Source organism: Calonectris borealis, chromosome 1 (genome assembly GCF_964195595.1).
Source record: "Calonectris borealis chromosome 1, bCalBor7.hap1.2, whole genome shotgun sequence".
Lineage (NCBI taxonomy): Eukaryota > Metazoa > Chordata > Aves > Procellariiformes > Procellariidae > Calonectris > Calonectris borealis.
Genome location: NC_134312.1, coordinates 58,067,081 through 58,086,890, shown reverse-complemented (window position 1 = coordinate 58,086,890; position 19,810 = coordinate 58,067,081). Strand labels below are relative to the sequence as shown.

Sequence of the window (19,810 nt, the reverse complement as noted above, 5' to 3'; positions counted from 1 at the left end):
GCAGCCACGAGCCCCACAGGCAGACAGACCCAGGTGGGCTCAGCCTGTTCCCTCTGGATCCTGGGTGAGAACTGAGGCCCAGAGCTTTAGGAAAGAAATCTGCCCGCTGAAAGCAGGTACACTTGGTTTGCTCCCGTGCGAGATCCTCATTCTGGTTTGCTTTCCACTCAGGGGACTCTGAAGTTCACGGCAGATCTCTATTTAGATTTAGCATCTCTTTACCCAGTTCTGGTCCCAGGAGGCATTCAACACCTCCGCGGGCACCATGTGAAGGGCTGAGACCCAAAGTCCATGAGGTGGCATCTCTGTGTGTGCTGACCATGAACCGTGGGTCTCCCGGGTGTTCTCTGTCTGCATGGTTTGGCGTGCCCTCGGCTCGCAGCGCTGTGTCCCAGCACTCCCACCCCGCCTGGAGGGAGTCTGGGTTTTATCTCTGCCCTCCTGGACCGTTTCTAGCTCTCCTCCGAAGACCTGCTTTGCCGTGGACGTGGTGGCATCCCGCGTCGCTCATGCCTCCCCCAGTAACGGCCTTCTCCCCGTCCCAGAGCACTGTCCCACCAGCCAGAAGCCTGAGGAGAGCTGGCCGAAGCACTGCATAGAGAGCAGCTATTTCTCCCTGGAGCGCCGGAAAACCGACCCTCCCTGGGCATCCACCCCATCACATGCCCCCACCGGCTCCTCGCCAGCCCGCAGCGACGCGGTGGGCAGCGGCAGGCGCCTCGCCTGCTCCCAGGTTCGGGAGACCCATGGGCACCCCGGCGGCAGGGGCGCGGAGGGGCGGCACGGGCTGGAGAGGCAGGAGTACACGGTGCTGGCAGACCTGCCCAAGCCCAAGCGCCAGCGGGATGCTGTTGACCGCTGCAGCTCCCGCACGCTCAGCCCCGGCCGGGTGGAGGTGGAGAGGATATTTGGCTGCGAGCGCAGGTGAGAAGCAACGGGTCTCCGCAGTGGCCAGAGGTGGGGGATCGCCCCCCTGTGCTGTCAGGGGGCCCCCACCTCCGAATCGCTGTGCCTCAGGGAGGGAGCAGGGCTAGATGGCAAAGCTCAGCTTTCAGCTGTGCTTAAATTTCCCTTAAAGCAAGGGTTGGGCTTAGGCTCATCACTTCCCAGCCTGGGGAGCTCCCCCACAGTGGCACACGGGCAGCAGAGGCCATTGGAATGGTGGAGCGAAGGTGCGCCTTTGGAAGTGGAAGGAGTAGCCCATGCTCCTCATCCTCCCAGCCGCCTCCTGGAAGCCACGGGATGTGCTGCGGAGTGGGGCAAGCCACAGACAGGGGGAAGGAAAGAGGTGGTCTCTGCTCCCAGAGTCAGTGGCTCCCTAGGGACCCAGGGTCTGCTGTAAGAACCACTCAGGAAAGGATCGGGATGCCAAGAAGTCCCCAGTGCTGCTGGAGTCTTGGCTGAAGAAGCACGAGTGGCTCCAGTGTTGGTGGCACAGGGCAGGAGGGGACATAAATGGGGACCAGGGAAGTATCCTGGAGCAGGTGGATGGGATGTGAAGAAGCAGATGGAGGGAAGCTTAAGGAATAGCGTGAAGAAGACATGAGTGAGGCAGCAGAACACAAAAGCTGGGGCAGTTGAAGCGATGGGGACAGGGCAAGGGAAATGCTATGGTGCACATGGTGTCCAGGGCTGGTGGAGGTCTGCAGGGTCAGGCTCAGCAGGAGCAGGGCCCATAGGGGCTCTGCCTCCGAGCTGACAGGCTGTGCGTGCCCGCAGGAAATCGGAGACCCTGGAAGCCTTCCAGGCCCTGGAGGAAGGCCGCGTGGACCGGCTTGATGGCAAGACCCCAGTGCCACCCAGCAAAGGCCACCTAATTCGGAGGCAGTCCAGCCCCAGCCTGCCCAGGGAGGTGAGGCTTGCCTGTGTGGCGGGACCCCATCCCAACTCCCCGAGCTGGGTTGCTTTTCCCTGCCACATTTTCCTCTATTTCTGCCACATGCTTCTCTCTTCCATTCCCCTGCTCTCCCTTCCATATATTCCCAGCCCTCCCCCTGCCACGGACCAGGACTCTCTGCTCTTAAATGGCAGCAGCCCCTTCACCCTTTGGGTGCAAGAGGCTTCTCTTCAGGCTGGCTCCGTGCACGGGGATGCAATTGCTGCCTGGGGAATTATTTAACCAAACCATCTCCCAGCCCTAATCCCGTCTTGTTCACTGGCATTTTTTTTTTGAGAGGACTCTCTGCTCTCTCTCCTCCATGTCCCTAGGGCCAGCGGCTCTCCTGGCACCTCGAGCAGCGCAGCAGAGACCCCAAGGAGCCCCTGCGCTCTCCCAGCCCGGCTCGGCACCCAGAGAGGGCCAGCAGGAACCAGGGGGATCCCCCGCGCCCCGCCAGCCCCGGCTGGTTGCTGGAGAGAGGCAGCCGGAGCCCGCGCTCTGCAAGCCCGGCCAGCCGGTCGGAGAGGAGGGCAGGGGAGCCCGTAAGCCCTCCCTGGCGCTTGGAGAAAAGCTGGAGGAGCCAAGGGGAGCCCGGCCGCTCCCCAAACTTAGAGAGGGGCCAAGCCGCCTGGCAGGCAGGGGGTACAGGGCAAGCCCTGGAGAGGAAGAGCCGAGGGGACTCCCTGCACCCTGCAGGCCTCGGGAAGGACTCGGATAACAGCAGGCTGAGCTGGGCAGGGCCACTGCCACGGTCCCTCAGTCCTGGGAGACGTTCAGAGAGCATGTGGAGAAGCCAAAAGGAGATCTTCCCTCCTGGCCCGGTGCGGGGGGCAGAGAGGCAACACGTGAAGCCGGGGGAGCCACTGCACCTCGAGGGGCCCAGGATGCCATCCAAATGCAGCTGGCAGAGCCCCCGGGAAAAACTGCTGCCCTCCCACCCTGGGAAGGGCGCCGGCAGTGACTGGAAAGGCCAAGGCAAGCCCCTGCGCCCCACGAGCCCAACACGACCACTGGAGCAGGACTGGAGGGGCCGGGGGGATGCCCACCAAATGCAGGCATGGGAGAAGGACTGGAAGCGCCAAGAAAAGCCTGTGTGCCGTGCGGACTTGACGCACCGGCTGGAAAGGGACTGGAAAAGCCCCGCTAGATGTCTGGACGTAGGACTACGGCTGGATGACAGCAGGAAAAGGCCTGAGAGTCCAGCACAGCGGCTGGAGGATGACTGGAAGGGTCCCAAGCACGCCCGAGACACAAACAACCCAGAGAAGCCATTGGAATGCGACTGGGGGAACAAGAGGCTTCTCATTTATCATGTGAGTACGGCAGGAGCCAGAGCTGATGGGGACCCTTGCCAGGCATAAAACTGGCAAGCATAGAGCAGGTGGGTCCCCTGGGTCACAATTCTGCTTCTCCAGGGGAGCCACACTGCCTGCCTGGCACTGGGAGGAGGGAAGACGCTTCTCCCTCTGGCCAGTGCCAGGAGGTGGATGCTCGGATCTGGGAAACTGAGGTGAGGACTAAACCCCTATGGCTTCAGCTCCTGCTTTCTGTCCCTGCAGCCCCAGCTGGGTGGAGGCGCCTTCCCACCACAAAGCAGCACCGGCTCCTCGGGAAGCCCGCAGCCACGCTTGAATGCCAGTGAGAAGTGCAGCAAGGTAGGAGCCAGGCCCTGGGAATCGTGACCTTCCCTGGAGGTCACCGCGGGCAGCACCTGTGTCTCCGGCACTTGATCTGAGCAGGCTCAGCATGGTGCTGCCTTCCCGTGACCTCCTGGGCACCACGCTCGCTAATACCTCCCTTCCCTTCATCTTTCACCCATTTCTCAGTTGGGGAAACTGAGGCACAGAGACTTTTTTAAAGCCAGAGAGGGGTGAGCAGTAGACCTGGGACTGAAATCTCAGCATAGCTGCTTTCCTTCCCTTTATTATTGCCCGGTGATAAGATGGCACCGAGGGTTTTATGGGGATGAAGTGGGCTTTAGTAACATGAAAGAAGATACGGTTGATTGTGTTGGCGTTCCCGGAATACCAAAAATGGTGCGAGAGCGGCTTTGGAGGGCTGCAGAAAGAGTCCTGGGAGGCCGTGTAACTGGCAGCTGTGCCCGAGTCCCTGCCTCCGTCCCCTCTGTGTGCGTCAGTCGTCTTGGCCAGGTTGTCCCCTGCTAGGGCCTGGCTTTGTGCTTTATACGAGGACAAACTGTAGTGGGACAGGAGGCTCCCAAAGGCCTCTGAAACTCGAAACTGGTGACGTCCCTTCCCTCGCCACCCTGCCCCAGGCTGGAGGGGAGCCCAAGCCCTGAGCTCCCGCTGCACAGCTGGGGCTGGTTCACCCCACCTATCCCAGGTTTCTTCGGCGCTGAGCTCTGGGCCAGGCGCCTTTGCTTTGGCTTGCAGCGAGAAGCATCGCCTCGGCATAATTGTGCAGTGGAGTGTGGCATTTCATGATGTGCAGCCCCCTGCCCCTTTTCCACCGGGACCCTCTCTAGCAATTCCCCTTCCCTATGTGGGCTGGCTTTCCGGGGGCAGGGGAGGCCTCCCCAGACCGGCTACCACCTCTGCCAAGATTGCAAATCGCTGCTTTAGGGGTTCATTTCGGGGGGGCGGAGGATAAAACCGAGCAGCTTCAGGAGCAAAGGTGAGGATCCCGCTGTGTGCACTGCTTAAAATCCCTGCCTATAAAAAAATTCCTGCCTGAAAAAAAAATTCCTGCCTGAAAGAAAACCCTGCCTGAAAGAAAACCCTGCCTGGGCAAGGGCTGGGCTCCCGGCGGTCCCTTCCTGGGGCAGGAGCGGCTCAGCCCGGCCCGGCCCTGGGCTTCAACTTTGCCCGGGCCAGCGGGGAGGGAGGGGGATGCGGCTCAGCTCCAGCATCGCCCCCGTCCCGTCCCGTCCCGTCCCATCCCGCTGGCCGCCACCGCCCCTCGCCCCGGGGCCGGCCCCCCCTTTCCGTGCGGCCCGGCGGCCTCGCCCGCCCCGGCGGCTCCATTGGCTGCGGACGGCCGGGGCGGTGGCGGCTGGCTGCCATTGGCCTGCCCGGGCCCTCCCAGGAAGTTTGGGGGGGAGGAAAGAAAAGTTTTTTGGGTGGGTTTTTTTTTTCCTCCTTTTTTTTTTTTTTTTTAAATTAAAAAAAGAGGAAAAAGGCGAGCAGGGAGCGCGGGGCGGGCGGCGGAGCGGGCATGGTGGGGCCGCGGAAGCCGCCCGGCCGCTGAAGCCGCCCCGCCGCCCTGGCTGCCAGCGCCCGGCCCCGCCGCGACCCCGGCCCCGGCCCCGCCGCCGGCCGCGGCGCCCCCGCCATGACGGTGAGTCGGGACCGGCCCGCAGGGTTCGGGAGGCGGGGGGGGTCGTCTCTTCCACCCGGCCGCTCTCCTCTCCCTCGGCCGGGCCTTGGGGGTGGGGGGACCCCGCGGGGCTGGGAAGGGGTGGAGGGCCGGCGGGGCCCCCGGCTGTCAGCCGCCGCCTCCCCGGGCTCCCTCCGCTCCCTGCTCGCCCCGGGCACCGCTGCTCCCCGGGGGACTCTGGCCCCGCCGGGTATCCGAGGCTGTGTCTGAGGCTCGGTGCTTCCTCGCCTCGTTCGTTAGCGGCGGGCACCACCCCACCGCGATGGGCATCGGTAACGCTGCGCCTAAGCGCGGACCGGGCTGAGGCCTGCCGAGCTCACCACACCGATGACCGCAGTCGGATGCAAAATCCGCATCCCCCCGGGCGTGGGGAGCTCCCGCTCCCTGTGGGAACCAGATGCGGTTTTGGGGTAGGAAGTGTCCCACCCCGGGGCGAGCCTTCCTCGGTGTGGACGTCTGCCGCCCCGAGACGAAGGCTGTTGAGCAGAGTGGGGTAATGGAGGTGACAGGCCGGGCTGTGCCCGCCAGCTTTTCGCACGGGGGCGGAGGGAAAGGGAGAGCCTGTTGCCCGCTTGCTTTTGCAGCATGTATAGATTTGGGAGCTGCATGTGTGCTCCAGCCTGGGAGCGGTTTTGCTTCCACCAAACTGAGCTGGAGCAGTTTTGCTTTGTGTTTTGGCCTGGGGCCTGCGCCTGGTGGAGCGGGTTCCCTTTTTGGAGGAGAGGAGACATTGTGTTTTCCGGGAGGCCGAGAGCCCCTCACACCATCTCTCAGAGGTGAGAGGAAGCGGCACTCCAGGACCTGTGGTCCTGAGGAGCTTTTGGGAGCTGGAAGAGTGGGAGGCACAGCAATGGCAGAGGCTGATGACGGGAGGAGCACACCTGAGCACCCCGTCCTTCCCTTCGGACACCAAGCTTTCTCAGCCTGGTGCAGCCTCTTCTCCTCCACTTCTCCATCCCGGCGCCTCTGTACCACCCAGGAGCCATTCCTTCGCTCCCACCCCGTCCCCTTTCCTTCTTTGGTGTTTACATTCTTCAGATACTTGCAGGCTGTTATCACCTCCCCTGTAGCCCTTCTTCAGCCAGAGCAGGCAGCTGCCTCTCCTTAACGTGCCATCATAAGCCAGTCCTTCCAGACGTCATCTGTGTCCCTTGGGACCCCCTCCAGTGCCTTTACCTGGCCAGCTGTGGGGGTGAACATAGAATTCTGGTGGGTATGGATACAACCAGGCAAAATTGCTGCTGCCACGTCCCGAGACGAAGCCTCGCCATCCGCAGCTCCGAGCTGCACTGCAGGGCTGTGCGTTTTGCCTGGGGTGCATCCTACCGCATCCTTGCATCTCCGGCACCCGGATCTCTCCCAGCGGTTCGCCTTTCCTGGACATTTCCTCTTCCCACCGCCAGGCCTTTTCCTCTGAATGGGGGGGTTCGGTTTGAACACCACTCTCTTCTCTGCCAGTATCTGAAGCTCTTTATGCCGGATAAGGAAGCTGGATTTGGTTGTGGGGAGGGGGAGAAAAGTAGCTTTAAGCACTTCGTGCATCAACTGATGCCTCATCCTACGGTACTGGCCCCGCTATGACAACAATAGTTCAAAGCCAATTCCAGAGCTGTGGCTCTGCGTCTGGGGATGGCAGGGAAAACAGGGCCGGCAGGGAAAACAGGAGCCCTGTGCAATTCACCTGCTTGGGAGAAGCCCTCCGGGGGGATTTGCTGGCCCCAGCACTGCGTCAGGGGGCAGCGGTTCTGGCAGGACTTTGTACTGCTTTTCCCAGCAGCATACATCCCATTAATGTTCATTATTTTGGCGTCTAATGCTTTGGGATTGTAAATCCTTAATAAGACGAGACCCAGCTGAACAGCCCCAGCCAGGAGTCCTTTCGCTCCCTCTCTCCCTATCATGTTTTTCCACCTTCCCGGAGCCTGCCCGGCTCTCTTCTGCTGAGCGCACGTGCGTCCCGGGAGGGGGGAAGGTTGCGCTTTGACGTTTCGCCTCCTTTCCTTCCCTCCTGCCGCTCCCAGTTCAGAGCCGGAGCTGAAGTCACCGGATTGGAAGGGATAACGGGAAAAAGGGTGGAGCTGCTGCCACGGGGAAGGAATTAATTTTTGGGGCACTTTTTCAGGGCGGCAGCAGGGCCAGCGGGACGTCCGGGTCCGTAGGGACGGGAATGCATGCGTCCCCCTCGTCTCCCAGCCGCCAGCAGCGCCTGTCACCTCTGCGGGAGGTGAGGCGTTGGAGTCCCCCGTGCCCTTACGCTCCCGTTTCCCTGCCTGTCTCTCTTCCCGGGTGGCTCAGGGCCACCATCGGACGCTTCTGGCCAGGCCTGAAGCTGTAGCAGCCGGTGACCCTCCCCTTGGCGGGCCTCCCCATATGCTCGAACCAATAGCCGGAGCGCCGGGGTGGGCCGGCACGTACCGGGCTCTTGCTGCCCCGTAACCTTGGGTGTAACCCAAGAGCGGCAGCTCAGGGAGATGAAAGCACAGGAGGGCTCGGCCCGGCTGGGCGGCCAGGGAGCTGGGCTTGCGGGGCAGCCGCATTCGGCCATCGGGCTCATTCGGGGGGCGCGGAGTGGCCGTCGGCTTGCCAAGCCACCCCTTTTCGCCAGCTCGGTTTTGGGTGGTGGCTGTGGGGACCGCTGGTGGCTTCCCCAGGGCTGGCAGGTCTGGTGCAGACCACTGGGAGGTCCAGCTCTGGCACCGTCACCTCTCCGGCACTGTCCCCACCTGGTTCGGCTGCAGAAGAAGGGGCAGATCGGCAAACTCTGGCTTCCCTGGGAGAAGAGGAGTTGCGCTGAATTATTTGGTGGTGCAACTTCTCCGGAGCCAGCAGGGTTGGGAGGAGGACCGGCTCGAGCCTGTTTGGCTGAGGGCAAAGCCAGGGAGAGCGGTTCCCCTGAGTCAGCTCTCGGGCGCTCCACCTTGGGAAGGAGATAAACTGGTTGGGATGCCGCACCAGTGGCGTGAGGTTAGGAGGAGGCGGGGAGTGGGGGGAAACTTCTTTCTAGCACGGAGTGAAACTCTGTTCATCCTCGTCTTCGGTAGCTGTGGCCGAGGCTGGGCAGAGGGCAGGCTCTGTGGCGGGAGGGAGTAGAAAGAGCTGGGTGTTAAAAGAGGAGCCCCCAGCATCTCAGAATTGAGTCTTGGAGAGGGTCGAGTCTCAGAGAGGATCGAGCGCTGGTTGTGACTCTGATTTCATCTCTACCCTGGGGCACATCGTTTAAAGGCAACGTGTTTTCACAGCTGTTAATTTGCCTCCTGTAACGTTTGCGGTGAGGGCTGTTTCGTAGAGAGCTGCTAGCGTCTTTAATAAACAATCGGTGGTGAAGTTACCAGAGGGACGTAGCTGTGAGGCACAGATGGCCAGGGTTTGGACAAGGCGTGTCTGGTTCTTTTCGACTTTGCCTCCATCTCCAAGCCAAGCAGTGCAGCATTCCCTTCTGCCTGCTCTCCTTGCCCTTGCCTTCCCCCTCTCTGAATAAATACCTCCAAGGCACCTTGTGGAAACCTCCCTGCTGCATATTTTCCTTTAATTTTTTTTAAACCTCTTTCCTTATCTCCCGCTTCCTCTTACAGGAACGACTGCCTGCTGCTGAGAGCTAAATCCAGTCCTCCGTCGCCACCGGGTCCTACACCCCTATGAGTTTTCTAAAAGCGATGCCAGGCTATTCCCACTTGTTGTTCTGCCACTGGGGACTTGCCTTCCCCCCTGGCATGAAAAGCCCTTTTGTGGGTCGCTCCCAGACAGTAACCCTCTGTTTTGTCCTTTCCTCTCCAGCCGGATCTCCTCAATTTCAAGAAGGGATGGATGTCCATCCTGGACGAGCCAGGAGAGGTAAGCCCGAGGCAGGGGTCTGCCTCTTCCCCCAGCTCCTGCTGCTAGAGATCCCCCGGCAAGCAGCCGATTTCCTTCCCCCTCCCTCGCTGAGGTCACTCCCACTGGGAAAGGCAGCGAGAAGCTTTTGGTGGAGGTGTCTCACTCTCTGTGCGGGCACGGAGGTTCACCCAGCACCCCTCTCCTAGCCGAGGGGCGCGAAGGGGAGTCGGAAGGGACGTGGAGGAGGGGGAAGAGAAGGCCAAGAGGTCGCGGTGCAGAGCGTCCCTCCCTGTTCCTACACTTCCCCTGGTAACTGCCTATCCATTTCCCTCCTGTCTTTTCCCTTCCCTCCCCCTGCCCGATCCGCCTGCAGTGGAAGAAACATTGGTTCGTGCTGACCGACTCGAGCCTGAGGTATTACCGGGACTCGAACGCGGAGGAGGTAAGCACAGCCAGCCTTTCTCCAGCCCTCTCTTCCTTCCCGGCCAGCGAGGAGAGGAGCACAGCCCTGGCATGACCAGTGCGCTCCTGGGAGAAGCGGCAGCGTCCTCTCCTCCTGAAAGGTGCTGGAGGTGGCGAGCTGCTCTTTGCCAAGGGGTGACGAAGAGGGTGGGTGTCTGAAGGCGGGCTGGTGAAGCCTGAGGGGGCTGTCAGTGGTGGGAGGTGAGGAGAAGGGCTCGTCCTGTGGCTGGGCATCTCTGACGCTCTGCATCCATGCTGCTGGCTGCCCCTGGGGTTCAAATGGGCCACGCTGTGCCAGGGAGCTGAGACTGGCTCCTGGAGAGCTGTGGGGTGAAGGCAGAGGCAGCCTGTGCTTCGGTTAGGGTGCCGGCAGGTGACGGGGGCTTTTTCAAAGCTGGGTTTGCACAGATGTCCTAGCGGGTGGCTGTGCTTGCAGGCTGATGACCTCGATGGAGAAATCGACCTCCGCTCCTGCACGGACGTGACGGAGTTTGCGGTGCAGCGCAACTATGGCTTCCAGATACATGTGAGTGTCCGGCACTGCGTGAACATGGAGCAGCGGCACCAAGGGACGCTGGGTGGGAATGCGTGCTCCCTCCCCATGCTGAGATGCCAGGAGGCAAGCCGTGCAAACCTTGTGCCGGGATGGTGGCCCAGCAGGGCTGGTTGGTGACACGTGGGTGGCAGTGCTCAAGGACATGAGTGCTGCCTGCCTGCAAAAGAAGGAGGAGGAGGCGGCTTTGCAGGGCTGGCCGAAGGCGGTGCTGGAGGCGGCCCAGGAGCCAAGCTAAACGCCAGGAGTGTTTACTTGACCCGTTGGCCAAGGTGGCTCCTCTAGAGCCATGGGGAGGGAGTGGTGAGCACAGCAGATCCCAGTGTAGCCTGGCTGACCGTGCTCTGAGTAACAACCTGTACCCTGGATCTGGCCCCAGTACAATCCTGTCCTCGGCTACTTGCTGTAGCAGTGGGAGATGGCTGCTATGACAGCACAAAACCCAGTGGGTGTGCAGGGTTGGGCACTTCGTGGTCTGGGTTTCCCTGCTGTACCCCAGCACTGGTGCACAGCTCCCAGCACCTGAACGACTGGATGGCACCGGCTCACGTTTGGCCACGTGTGCCGGCAAAGTTTCTTTTGCCTTTGCTTGGAGATGGTCTCGCGGGGGACGTGTAACAGGCTTTCCCGCAAAGAGCGTGTTTCCACCCCCACCCCTCCACCTGACCACGAGAGCACGGGATTCTTCAAGACAGCACGTGGTCCCTCTAGCACTGTCCACCACCCGTGCGAGCAGGTGCCTGGGGGTCTTGGGGAGCTGCTTGTACCTCCGCTGGGCGCTGATAGGGCCTCCATCACCTCCCTGTTGCAGACGAAAAATGCCGTCTTCACCCTGTCGGCGATGACCTCGGGCATCCGGCGCAACTGGATCGAGGCCCTGAGGAAGAACGTGCGCCCGGTCAGTGCTCCAGACGTCACCAAGTAAGAGCTGCCCCGTGCCGCTTCTCCTCTTCCCCCTCTTGCTGCCCCTGTCCCCTGGCAGGCCGGGAAAGCCCCCCTGGCAGTTTGGCTGCTCCTATATCAGCCCTACCCTCCACTCCTCCTGAACGTGGCCTAGAGACACCAGCTGGTGGCAGGAGTTGAGAGCCTGATGATTCCACTCTTGCACCTGCTTTTTGCCTCACCACATCAGTTTAGCCCCGTTTCTCCACCAGCATGGTTGGAACTGGGAGCGAATCCTCCCTGCCCCATGGAGGAACCTGTATCCCTGAGGGATGGGATGCTAGAGGCCCAGCTCCGTGCTCAGCATGGGGTTTTGTAAGGCTGGGCTGAGTGAGAGGTGAGCCTTGGGCAGTTGGAGGTGCCTCCATCGGCATCCTTTCCTGCACGGCACCTCTCCTTCACCAGCCACCGCTCTGCTTTCAGGCTCTCCGACTGCGATAAGGAGAACTCCTTCCGTAACTGCGTCCCGCAGAAGGGTTCACTCCGGACGGAGGAGCAGCAGCGGCCGGGCTCGGGCTCCGAGGGGAACTCGAAGGGCAGTCACTGGAAGGCGGATGGGCAGCGCCATACCTTTGACTACGTGGAGCTGTCTCCCTTGCCGCAGGACCCTGGGAATCAGGGGTCCCCGCAGAGGACGAGAGGGAGCTTGAGGATCTCTGACCGAGCTCCCAAGCATGAGGAGCTGGAGCGGGATCTGGCCATCCGTTCAGAGGAGAGGCGGAAATGGTTTGAGACCCCTGATGGCAGGGTCCCAAATAGTGATGGCTTGGTGGGGGACTCTTCCCGCAAGGCTGGGGAGCAGGACCTCCCCGCTCCCCCGCTTTCAGAGGACCAGCGGATTCAGCTGAATGAAGAGATAGAGAAGAAGTGGCTGGAGCTGGAACGCCTGCCCTTGAAGGACTCACGGCGGGTGCCCTTGACAGCACTGCTGAACCAGAGCAAGGGGGGCCACGGAGACACCAATGAGGCACTGAAAAAGGAGGTAAGAGCATCCCTCCTCTTTAAAACTAGGATTCTGGTGGCCCCTTAGTGTGGTCCCTGGCAGCAGGAGACTCTGCAGAAGAGCAAGGCAGAGGTGCAGGGAGATGTTCATTCTTTCTGGCTCCATTTGCCACCCTTCGAGTGCATGGGAGCTTTTGCAGCCGGGTAATGCAAGGCCAGAGACCTGCTCTCACATGCCTGGAGAGGTTCCCCAGGCCACGTTTTGGTCCAGGATAAGTTAGTTGGTGGCACTGCTTGTGTGGAGTCTGTGTTTCCTGGGAGTACATCCACAACCCCTCTTCTTTGGCTGTTCCCAAGCCTGCAAGCACTTCACCTGCCAGCCTGTGAAAGGAGCCGTGCGTTTGTCTGTTGTCCCAGCTATGCATACAGCGGTGGTTTCCTCCAGCACAGATCCACCTCTGGAAGTTGGGATGTCTCCTCCCCTCCTTGCTAGCGCTTCCCAGGCTGGGGCCGGCTTTGCCGGTTTGGTCTCTTGGCAGGCTGCCATTCCCATGGGAAGCAGACATCTCCATTGGCCATGCATGGTCCTCCCCATCCCTAAGCCCAGGGTTCAGATGCGGCACATCAGTCGGGTCGTGGCACTTTTCCGCCTCTGGCTGAGCATCTTTCTCTCCTCCCTGGCGCAGGTCCAGTCGCTGCGGGCGCAGCTGGAGTCCTGCCGAGCCCGAAATGAGAGCCTTCGGGAGGCGGCGAAATCCCAGGGAGATGGCCACGTGCCCCGGGGGTACATCTCGCAGGTGAGCGGAGCACTGGACACAGGACCCTGGGGTTGCTCCCAGTCCCAAACTGGGAAATGCCGGTGGATTCAGCTCATTGCTGAGCAGGTATTGCTAATCATTGGGTTGCCATGGTGACCCTAACTGGGCCCACTTGTAATCAATGTTAATTACATAAAGACTGGTGTGTGTTGCCTGGCCTTAAAGGGGCCAGAGTATAAACGGGGAGGAGGAGGAGGAGAGTTAGGGGAGGGGTGCAGGATCTGTGCCCTGCTTTGTGTGTGGGTGCGATGCTGGGCTGGGCTGGGCTGGTGAGCTGTCCCCCGGCTCAGGAGTGAGCTTTCTGCCGAGCTGCCCGCAGGTTCCCCGGCGGTTTGCAGCTTGCCACATGCGGTTCTTGCTAACAAGGGTTCCTGAATCCCTCGTTAAAAGCAGTGTGTCAGGCCCTGGGGAGCTCCTGTCCCTGCCAGAGCCGCCTGAGCCCTGAAGGTCACTTTGACAGCGCAGCCCGTTCGTTTGCTGGGACAGCACGTGGGAGGCCCGCAAAGCAGAGTTTGCTCAGGCTTCAGCCTCTCACTTCTCTTCGTTTATTTATTTTCCCTCCCATGGACTCATCCAAAGCAAGCGGGGTCACCTCCCGCGGGGATTTCCTAGGGGGAGGCTGCTGTTCCACCACGCTGTGGGGAGTTCAGGATGTGCCCTACGTGTTGAAAGATGCCGAAGGGGAAGGAAATTGGGGCTGGCGAAGCCCGTTGCAGCAGGTTGGCTGTACCTAGCCCAGAGAAAGAAACTCACCAGTCCTGTGGCACCCAGCCCAGCCAGTTACCAGTCGCTCTGTCATCTTGATTTAATATTTACAGCTCACAGGCCTCTTTATGGTCAAAAAAAGGCAAAAGGAGTGGAGAGGAACGGCACCTTATCTTCCTGATAACTTGGCTCAGAAAGCCAGCGTTTCACATCTGGGCTCATTCTGTCTCAGTCTGCTGAGGTTTGCAGACAGCCCGTGGGCAGATCACTGAATTGATCCCTCACTATTTCCTCTTCTTTGGTCGATCTGTGAAGCTTCCCAGCTTCCCTCGTCTCAGCAGGGAGGAGCAGCCAGCAAGGACTTGCATTCCTGCAGTGTGTTGCAACGCCCTTTATATCAGCCTTTGCCTTAGTACTGGGGGAAGGAAGGGGATGGCAAGGGGCTGTCGGGGGACACGATGGCTTCCTGGCTCTCTGCTGATGGCTTAGAGGCCCTAGCTTTTTGAAATAATACTCTGGCGTGGTTTGGTGGTGAACAAATCCTTCCTGAGGGGCTTGGGGCAGTGCTGCCAGCGTCCGGGGGAGAGCAGAGGCGTAGCTCTGAGGTGGGAACCGCTTTGCTTTGCTGTAACACCAGTTAACCGCAGCGCTTGGTGTTGAAAGAACCATCCCCTTGGTCTCAGAGCCGTCGGAAAGGAGGGCGACCTGAGTGAGGAGTTTCCCTAACCATTAGGCTTTGGGGAGCGCTCTTTGGCAGCCTCCATCGGACCGCAGGGCAGTACAGGGTGTCATTTTTCAGAAGAGGCTCAGTTTTCATTGATTCTGGGGGATGCTGCTTTATTTAAAAGGCAGATACCGAGATGCGGTTCCTGCTATTGATCTCCTCCAGCCAGGCAGTGCAGCCTGGTGGAAGGGTCTGGGCTGGGGTGTTGGGCGCGTTATTCCCAGCTCTTGGCCCAAGAGGGACGTTCCTGTCTTGCTGCTTCATTTTTAAGCAGAGCAGGAGGAACATTTCTTCCTCTGCAAAGCACGAGGGTGTTGCAAGATGCATGACCCTGTCAAACGGTTGTGCTCAGTGATAAAGTGCCACCTCACTTTCCCAGGATGGTCTTTTCCTTCTGAAGTGGTCTTGCTTCTCTCAGAATGGCCCTGGACTTGGGTGAGGTTTACAAAACCAAATGCCAGCCCGGCCAGGTGCCTGTCCTGGCCCAAACCCCTGCACACTTGGGACCTTTGAGCCCCTCACCCTTCCTTTCCCCGGCATGGCAGGAGGCCTGCGAGCGCAGCCTGGCTGAGATGGAGTCGTCCCACCAGCAAGTGATGGAGGAGCTCCAGAGGCACCACCAGCGGGAGCTGGAGCGGCTGCGGCAGGAGAAGGAGCGGCTCCTGGCAGAGGAGGCTGCGGCGACGGCAGCAGGTAGGAGCAGACACCAAACTGTGCCCCTGCTCAGGTGGGTCCCTCCTGCCTCTCCCTCCTTTCTCTTGTGAGAAACCAGTCATGCCAGTCATCTAGAGCCACACTGCTGACCCTACTGGTGTGATGCTGATGCTCAGCACCTTCTTGTAGGCAAGGAGGACTGGCAGAGGTGGCAGGGAGCTCACACGCTGCCCTGTGTTAGTCTCCTTCGCAGCGCTTGGTGCGTCAGGGTGATCCTGGGGCATGGAGAAGGTGGGGGATGCCCCAAGGGCAGAAGGGATGGAGGGGGAACCCGTAAAGATACGGTCTGGGAGCCTGCAGCAGCAAGAGTTGGGCTGGTTCCCTGGCTTGGTTTCCCCCAGATGTGCTGGAGCTGGCACAGCCTGATTCCCTATCTCCCATTGTCCCCCTCTGCAGCCATCGAGGCACTGAAGAAAGCCCACCGGGAGGAGATGAATAAGGAGCTGGGCAGGACACGAAGCTTCCAGCAGTGCGGCTCGGTCTCAGATGCCCTTCAGAAGCAGCACCAGTAAGAAACCACCTCTGCCGCTCCCCTTGCTGGATGCTGCCGCCCTGTGCCAGTGTCACCACACCCCATCTGTGGCTGTAGCCCCCAGCTGTCCCCCCGCCGCCTCCCCAGCTCCCTCCCCGGGGGCAGTGGGTGCCCAGCGGTGACTGCCAGGGCTGCTGGAGCTGCAGGGCAGGGAGGTTTATCCCCTGCATGGCTGTTTTCCCCATAGCACCTCTGTTTTCCCTATAGCTTCTTCCTTCTATTCTCTTTACGGAAAGCTCCTCCATTTCTCCTGCATGGCTTGAAGCTCCTAGAAGCACCACGCTCGTGTGCAGGAGGGAGGGAACTGAAGCCTTGGTCCACAGGGGACATTATTTTGTGCCACTGACTGATGTGGGCAGAGGCTGCCTGTGGCAGGGGGGAAGGCGATGCCATGGCCAGGGGCCGGCGAGGATTGCAGGGCAGTGATGAGCTGGTGCCTCTTTGACAGGTTGGATGTGGATTCCCTGAAGCGGGAGCTGCAGGTGCTTTCCGAACAGTACTCCCAAAAGTGCCTGGAAATCGGGGAGCTCACCCAGAAGGCAGAGGAGCGGGAGCAGACGCTGCTGCGCTGTCAGCAGGAGGGGAAGGAGCTCCTCTGGAAAAACCAGGCAAGAGAGGGGCTTTCCTTGCCAGCAGAAACCATGGAGTGCATTCCTCCCTCGCACGGCACAGCCCCTCTGTTAAAACTCCCCTATTTGTTCATATTTCTTCCCTTCTAAGATTTTATCATCAGAAAGAGAAAAAAATAAGTTAGAGGCTGTAGATGGGCCTGTCTTAACTATGGTGTTAAATACGGCAAGTGTGTTCTTTGCTGCTGGTTGTAGGTGCCACTGTCACGTATGACCAGGGGGTTACAAGGAGGCCTCTAAGCTGAGACAGGGCTGGCATGAAGATGGAGGGGTCAGGACAGCGGAGAGGCCCGTGCCCTGGCTACCCTGACATCTTTTGTTTTTTCCCACAGGAGCTGCAGACCCGCCTCTCAGATGAGATCGGGAAGCTGCGAAGCTTTATTTCATCGCGGGGCTCTGGGGACCGTTCTCCGCACAACAACGAGCGGAGTTCCTGCGAGCTCGAGGTATGGGGGTGCCCCTGGGCTGCCCTGCTGCCTCCATCCCCATCCCCTGCCGGGGGTCTCCTCCTCGCGGCGGTTTTGGCTTGGAGCGGGTGGGAGGGGGGTGCCGGATGGAGCAGCGGGGCCGGTGCAGGAAGGAGGTGTGCAAGCTTCCCCTCCGCCGCTCTCCCGGGCGCTCGTGCCGCTTCCTGCCCCGGCCCTCCTGGCCCTTCCTTCCTTTCCCGCTGCCGCGCTTGCGCCGGGGCCCGCCGGCCTTTCCGAGGCGGTGGCTTTTGAGTCACCTCTGGTTCCTTTTCCCCCTGCCCGGCCCAGGTGCTGCTGCGGGTGAAGGAGAACGAGCTCCAGTACCTAAAGAAAGAGGTGCAGTGCCTCCGGGAGGAGCTGCAGATGATGCAAAAGGTCGGTGTTATCTGGGAGGCATTGGGGAGGGAGGAGAGCACCAGGTCTGCATGTCAGCAGGGTTCGGCTGGGTTTGATAGGACGCTCTGGCCAAACCCTCTTGTCACCTGTGCTCCCTGTCCCTGCTCGCTCCCAAGCACATAGCAGCCATGTGCTCCGAACAGCGCGAGCTGGCGTTGACTTATCTTGTACAGGGGAAATGTCACGGAGACTTTGCTGTTGGTTTCCCCACATGTATATGAATATAAGCGTGGACAAGCCAGGAGCCCTTCTTTCCCAGGTGCGAAGCCTGGATGAAGCCTGCCTGGCACTCCGCTTCCCCAGCCACCTTCTCTTCCCCTAGTTGTCCCCTGGCTGGGTGGACGTGTTTCCTTGGGCACCGTTGCTGGCTGTGCTGCTCCCTCCACTGGCAGCAGCTCCTTCAGAGGGATTTTCAAAGACCTCTGCCAAAGGGGAACCTGAAAGAGGCTTTGAGATTCAGTGATGCTTCAGGAGTTTGTAACTTTCTCACTTAAGCTTTTTGCCATATAAGTGGCTGGGACCGGCCCTTTCAGCGGCCTGCATCTCTGGTGGGGTTTATTTTTCCCATACAGCTTAGCCTAAACACACATGAGCCATGGTAAAGCCCACATCACCTCAGTGATGCTGCAGGTCCCCACTGCTGCGGGACCAGTGACTCTGCCTTCCTCCCCGGCCGGAGGTTTGGGAAGCACTACCTCCACGCTCTCCTTCTGAATAGTTTCTGCGTGGCCCAGATTGGGATGGCCTTCAAACCCGCGGCTGGCTCTCCCTCCTGACCTGCTGGCCCTTCTCCTGCTGGGCTCACCTTGCCGCCCCCCTCCTTAATATCAGCCCTAAAACCTGCTGACCCTTCTCCCTCCCTGGCAGGATAAGAGATTTGCCTCAGGGAAATACCAAGACGTCTATGCAGAGCTGAATCACATTAAGGTGCGCTCGGAGCGAGAGATCGAGCAGCTGAAGGAGCACCTGCGGCTGGCCATGGCGGCTCTGCAGGAGAAGGAGTCACTGTGCAACAGCGTTGGCGAGTAACGGTGAGCACTGGGCATGCTGTGACGTCCCCTGCGGGTGCAGGTGGCTGAGACCGGCTGCCCCGCTTTGACAGGGGGATGGAAGCTGCCAGTTCTTCCTGCTCCACTCCGTGCTGAAAGTTTAGGCTTAAACTCTTCCTTCCCTGCTTCTTGCATCCTCTGTCCTCCACCGCTGGCTCTTCTGTTGTCCCTGACGTTCTCCCAAGGTCCCCAACCCCTTCTCGCCTTGCTGCTCTTCATGTTCCTGCAGCCAGCACCAAGCGCTGCTCAGCCAGGCTGGAGGTGGGAGCCGGCCACATGCTGGCCTTCGCCCCGTGGCTTGGGTGACAGCGTGGAGGCAGTTATGCGCTACCTACGTAGGTGATGCTTCTATTGCGTTCACCTTTGAAGCGGTTTCCCCGTCGCAGCACGGAAATTTTAGGTCTGCATCAAAGCAGCCCTGACTAGACCCAGCCCTCCTCCCACGCTCGCCTGTGGGCATCCCTGCTGTGGCTGGGGAGGGAAGCAGGGTGACAGGAACAAGGGTGTCCCGTTGTCCGGAGCGCTTCTACTTCTTGCTTGGATGCTGTGGTCTCTGGGATTGGGGTCACCCTGCTCCGCCAGCGCTTGCTGGTGGGCGCTGAGATGAGTGGGTCTGTAGCAGGGTGCCAGACGGCCGTCTCCCGTGGGAGCAGAAGGGATGGCATTTCTGCGCTCGGTGGAGTCTTTCTAAACCATTTTTGGTTTTGTCTTTGTCTCTCTCTAGGTCTGCTCTTCGTTTGTTTATCTGTTCTTGTTTTGTATTTGCTCCATTCCTCACTTGCGGGGAGGGGGAGGTTGAATCCCATCCGTTATTGCCTTGGCGAGGAATCCCACCCACCCCCCAGCCTCCCTACTCCCCTCCCAAAGCTTTTTTGATGAACCCCTTTTGCCTGCGTACCTGAGCACATTGTTTGGACTGGCTCCTTACATGCACCTTCTTCAGGATTTTATATGTGAAAATGATATTTTATAGAGGAATTTTTTCCCTCCGGGAAGAACAGGAAGAGGAGGGGGAAAACTTTTACTACATCATCAGCATTTTCTAACCTGAAAAAGAGAATCTGGTTTTCCCCCCCTCGCCAGCCCCATTGCTCCCGGCCACACAGCCACCTTCAGCACATATTTCCTCTCTTCCAAATATCTCTGCGGTCCCCCCTGGGATGCACGGCAAGGACCACGCTCCCTCCTCCGTGCCACCCCCAGGGACCTGCGGAGAAGACATGCAAGCCATAGGAGGGAGCCGCCGGGGCAGTCTGCCATGGACGTGCTTGCCTGGGACTTTTGAAAGAGGAGACCTTGGCAAGAGTCCGCATGATCGAGCTCTCTCCGTGACTGTCCTTTGGCTCCTTCAAGAACCCCAATTGGCAGGAGCCCAGAGCCACAGGGTCTCTCCTTTCTGGGGAAGAGGAGCTGTGAGGCTGCTACTGCACCCGCCAGAGCCAACCCCCCCAAGGTGGCAGCTGCTGCTGCTCTGCTGTGCCCTTCAACTTTTAACTTAATAAAATCTTCCCCTTTCGCTGAGAAAAATGTGTTTGTCGAGGGGAACATGTCCCTAACCCTGTGTGGCAGTGTAGGGGAGTCATTTTTCCAGGTTCCTGTGTGATTTTGGGCCATCCTGACCCATCGCTTCCCTCCCTCTGGATTCAGGGAGGGAAAGCAGCGGGATCACCCTTGGCTGGAGAGTGAGAGGAGACCTGCAGTGTCGTTATCCAGCTGTCTGTTCCACCTTGGGTTTTGCAGGGGAAATAATCCGCTTCACGACAACGCTCTGAAAATCCCACATGGACCCTCAGCCCCCCGGAGGAAGAGCTGAGCCTGGGCTGCATTGGTAAATCCAATATTGAGGGGG

At 60.0% G+C, this 19,810-nt stretch overlaps 2 protein-coding genes across 6 annotated transcripts; both read left to right on the top strand.

Annotated features, from left to right (window-relative positions):
* The first annotated feature begins 1,733 nt into the window (after positions 1 to 1,733).
* LOC142078093 (uncharacterized) lies at positions 1,734 to 4,517 on the top strand. Its single transcript, XM_075140622.1, has 4 exons — positions 1,734 to 1,852; positions 2,209 to 3,192; positions 3,439 to 3,534; positions 4,365 to 4,517. The coding sequence occupies exons 2-4, from the start codon at positions 2,662 to 2,664 to the stop codon at positions 4,515 to 4,517; spliced, it is 780 nt and encodes a 259-aa protein (XP_074996723.1). The 5' UTR covers positions 1,734 to 1,852; positions 2,209 to 2,661.
* A 511-nt stretch (positions 4,518 to 5,028) lies between these two features.
* On the top strand, positions 5,029 to 19,488 carry TRIOBP (TRIO and F-actin binding protein). 5 transcript variants are annotated; one of them, XM_075155604.1, is made up of 14 exons: positions 5,542 to 5,625; positions 8,990 to 9,046; positions 9,402 to 9,470; positions 9,927 to 10,016; positions 10,855 to 10,964; positions 11,409 to 11,967; positions 12,614 to 12,724; positions 14,720 to 14,867; positions 15,285 to 15,396; positions 15,869 to 16,028; positions 16,382 to 16,495; positions 16,805 to 16,891; positions 17,780 to 17,943; positions 18,686 to 19,488. In XM_075155604.1, the coding sequence occupies exons 1-13, from the start codon at positions 5,557 to 5,559 to the stop codon at positions 17,939 to 17,941; spliced, it is 1,848 nt and encodes a 615-aa protein (XP_075011705.1). In that variant the 5' UTR covers positions 5,542 to 5,556; the 3' UTR covers positions 17,942 to 17,943; positions 18,686 to 19,488. The 5 variants fall into 5 exon arrangements, with proteins under 5 accessions (XP_075011679.1, XP_075011705.1, XP_075011697.1 ...); XM_075155578.1 differs by lacking the exons at positions 5,542 to 5,625; positions 16,382 to 16,495; positions 16,805 to 16,891; positions 17,780 to 17,943; positions 18,686 to 19,488 and adding an exon at positions 5,029 to 5,176 and having other exon boundaries at positions 15,869 to 16,154; XM_075155596.1 differs by lacking the exons at positions 16,382 to 16,495; positions 16,805 to 16,891; positions 17,780 to 17,943; positions 18,686 to 19,488 and having other exon boundaries at positions 5,625 to 5,708; positions 15,869 to 16,154.
* Positions 19,489 to 19,810: the final 322 nt, after the last annotated feature.

Coding starts and splice junctions, on each gene's coding strand:
- TRIOBP (XM_075155604.1), top strand. CDS start 5,557: ATGCAAAATCCGCATCCCCCCGGGCGTGGGGAGCTCCCGCTCCCTGTG. Junction 16,496..16,804: donor GGAGTTCCTGCGAGCTCGAG/GTATGGGGGTGC, acceptor TGCCCGGCCCAG/GTGCTGCTGCGGGTGAAGGA. Junction 16,892..17,779: donor AGCTGCAGATGATGCAAAAG/GTCGGTGTTATC, acceptor CCTCCCTGGCAG/GATAAGAGATTTGCCTCAGG.
- LOC142078093 (XM_075140622.1), top strand. CDS start 2,662: ATGTGGAGAAGCCAAAAGGAGATCTTCCCTCCTGGCCCGGTGCGGGGG. Junction 3,193..3,438: donor AGAGGCTTCTCATTTATCAT/GTGAGTACGGCA, acceptor CTGTCCCTGCAG/CCCCAGCTGGGTGGAGGCGC. Junction 3,535..4,364: donor CCAGTGAGAAGTGCAGCAAG/GTAGGAGCCAGG, acceptor GACCCTCTCTAG/CAATTCCCCTTCCCTATGTG.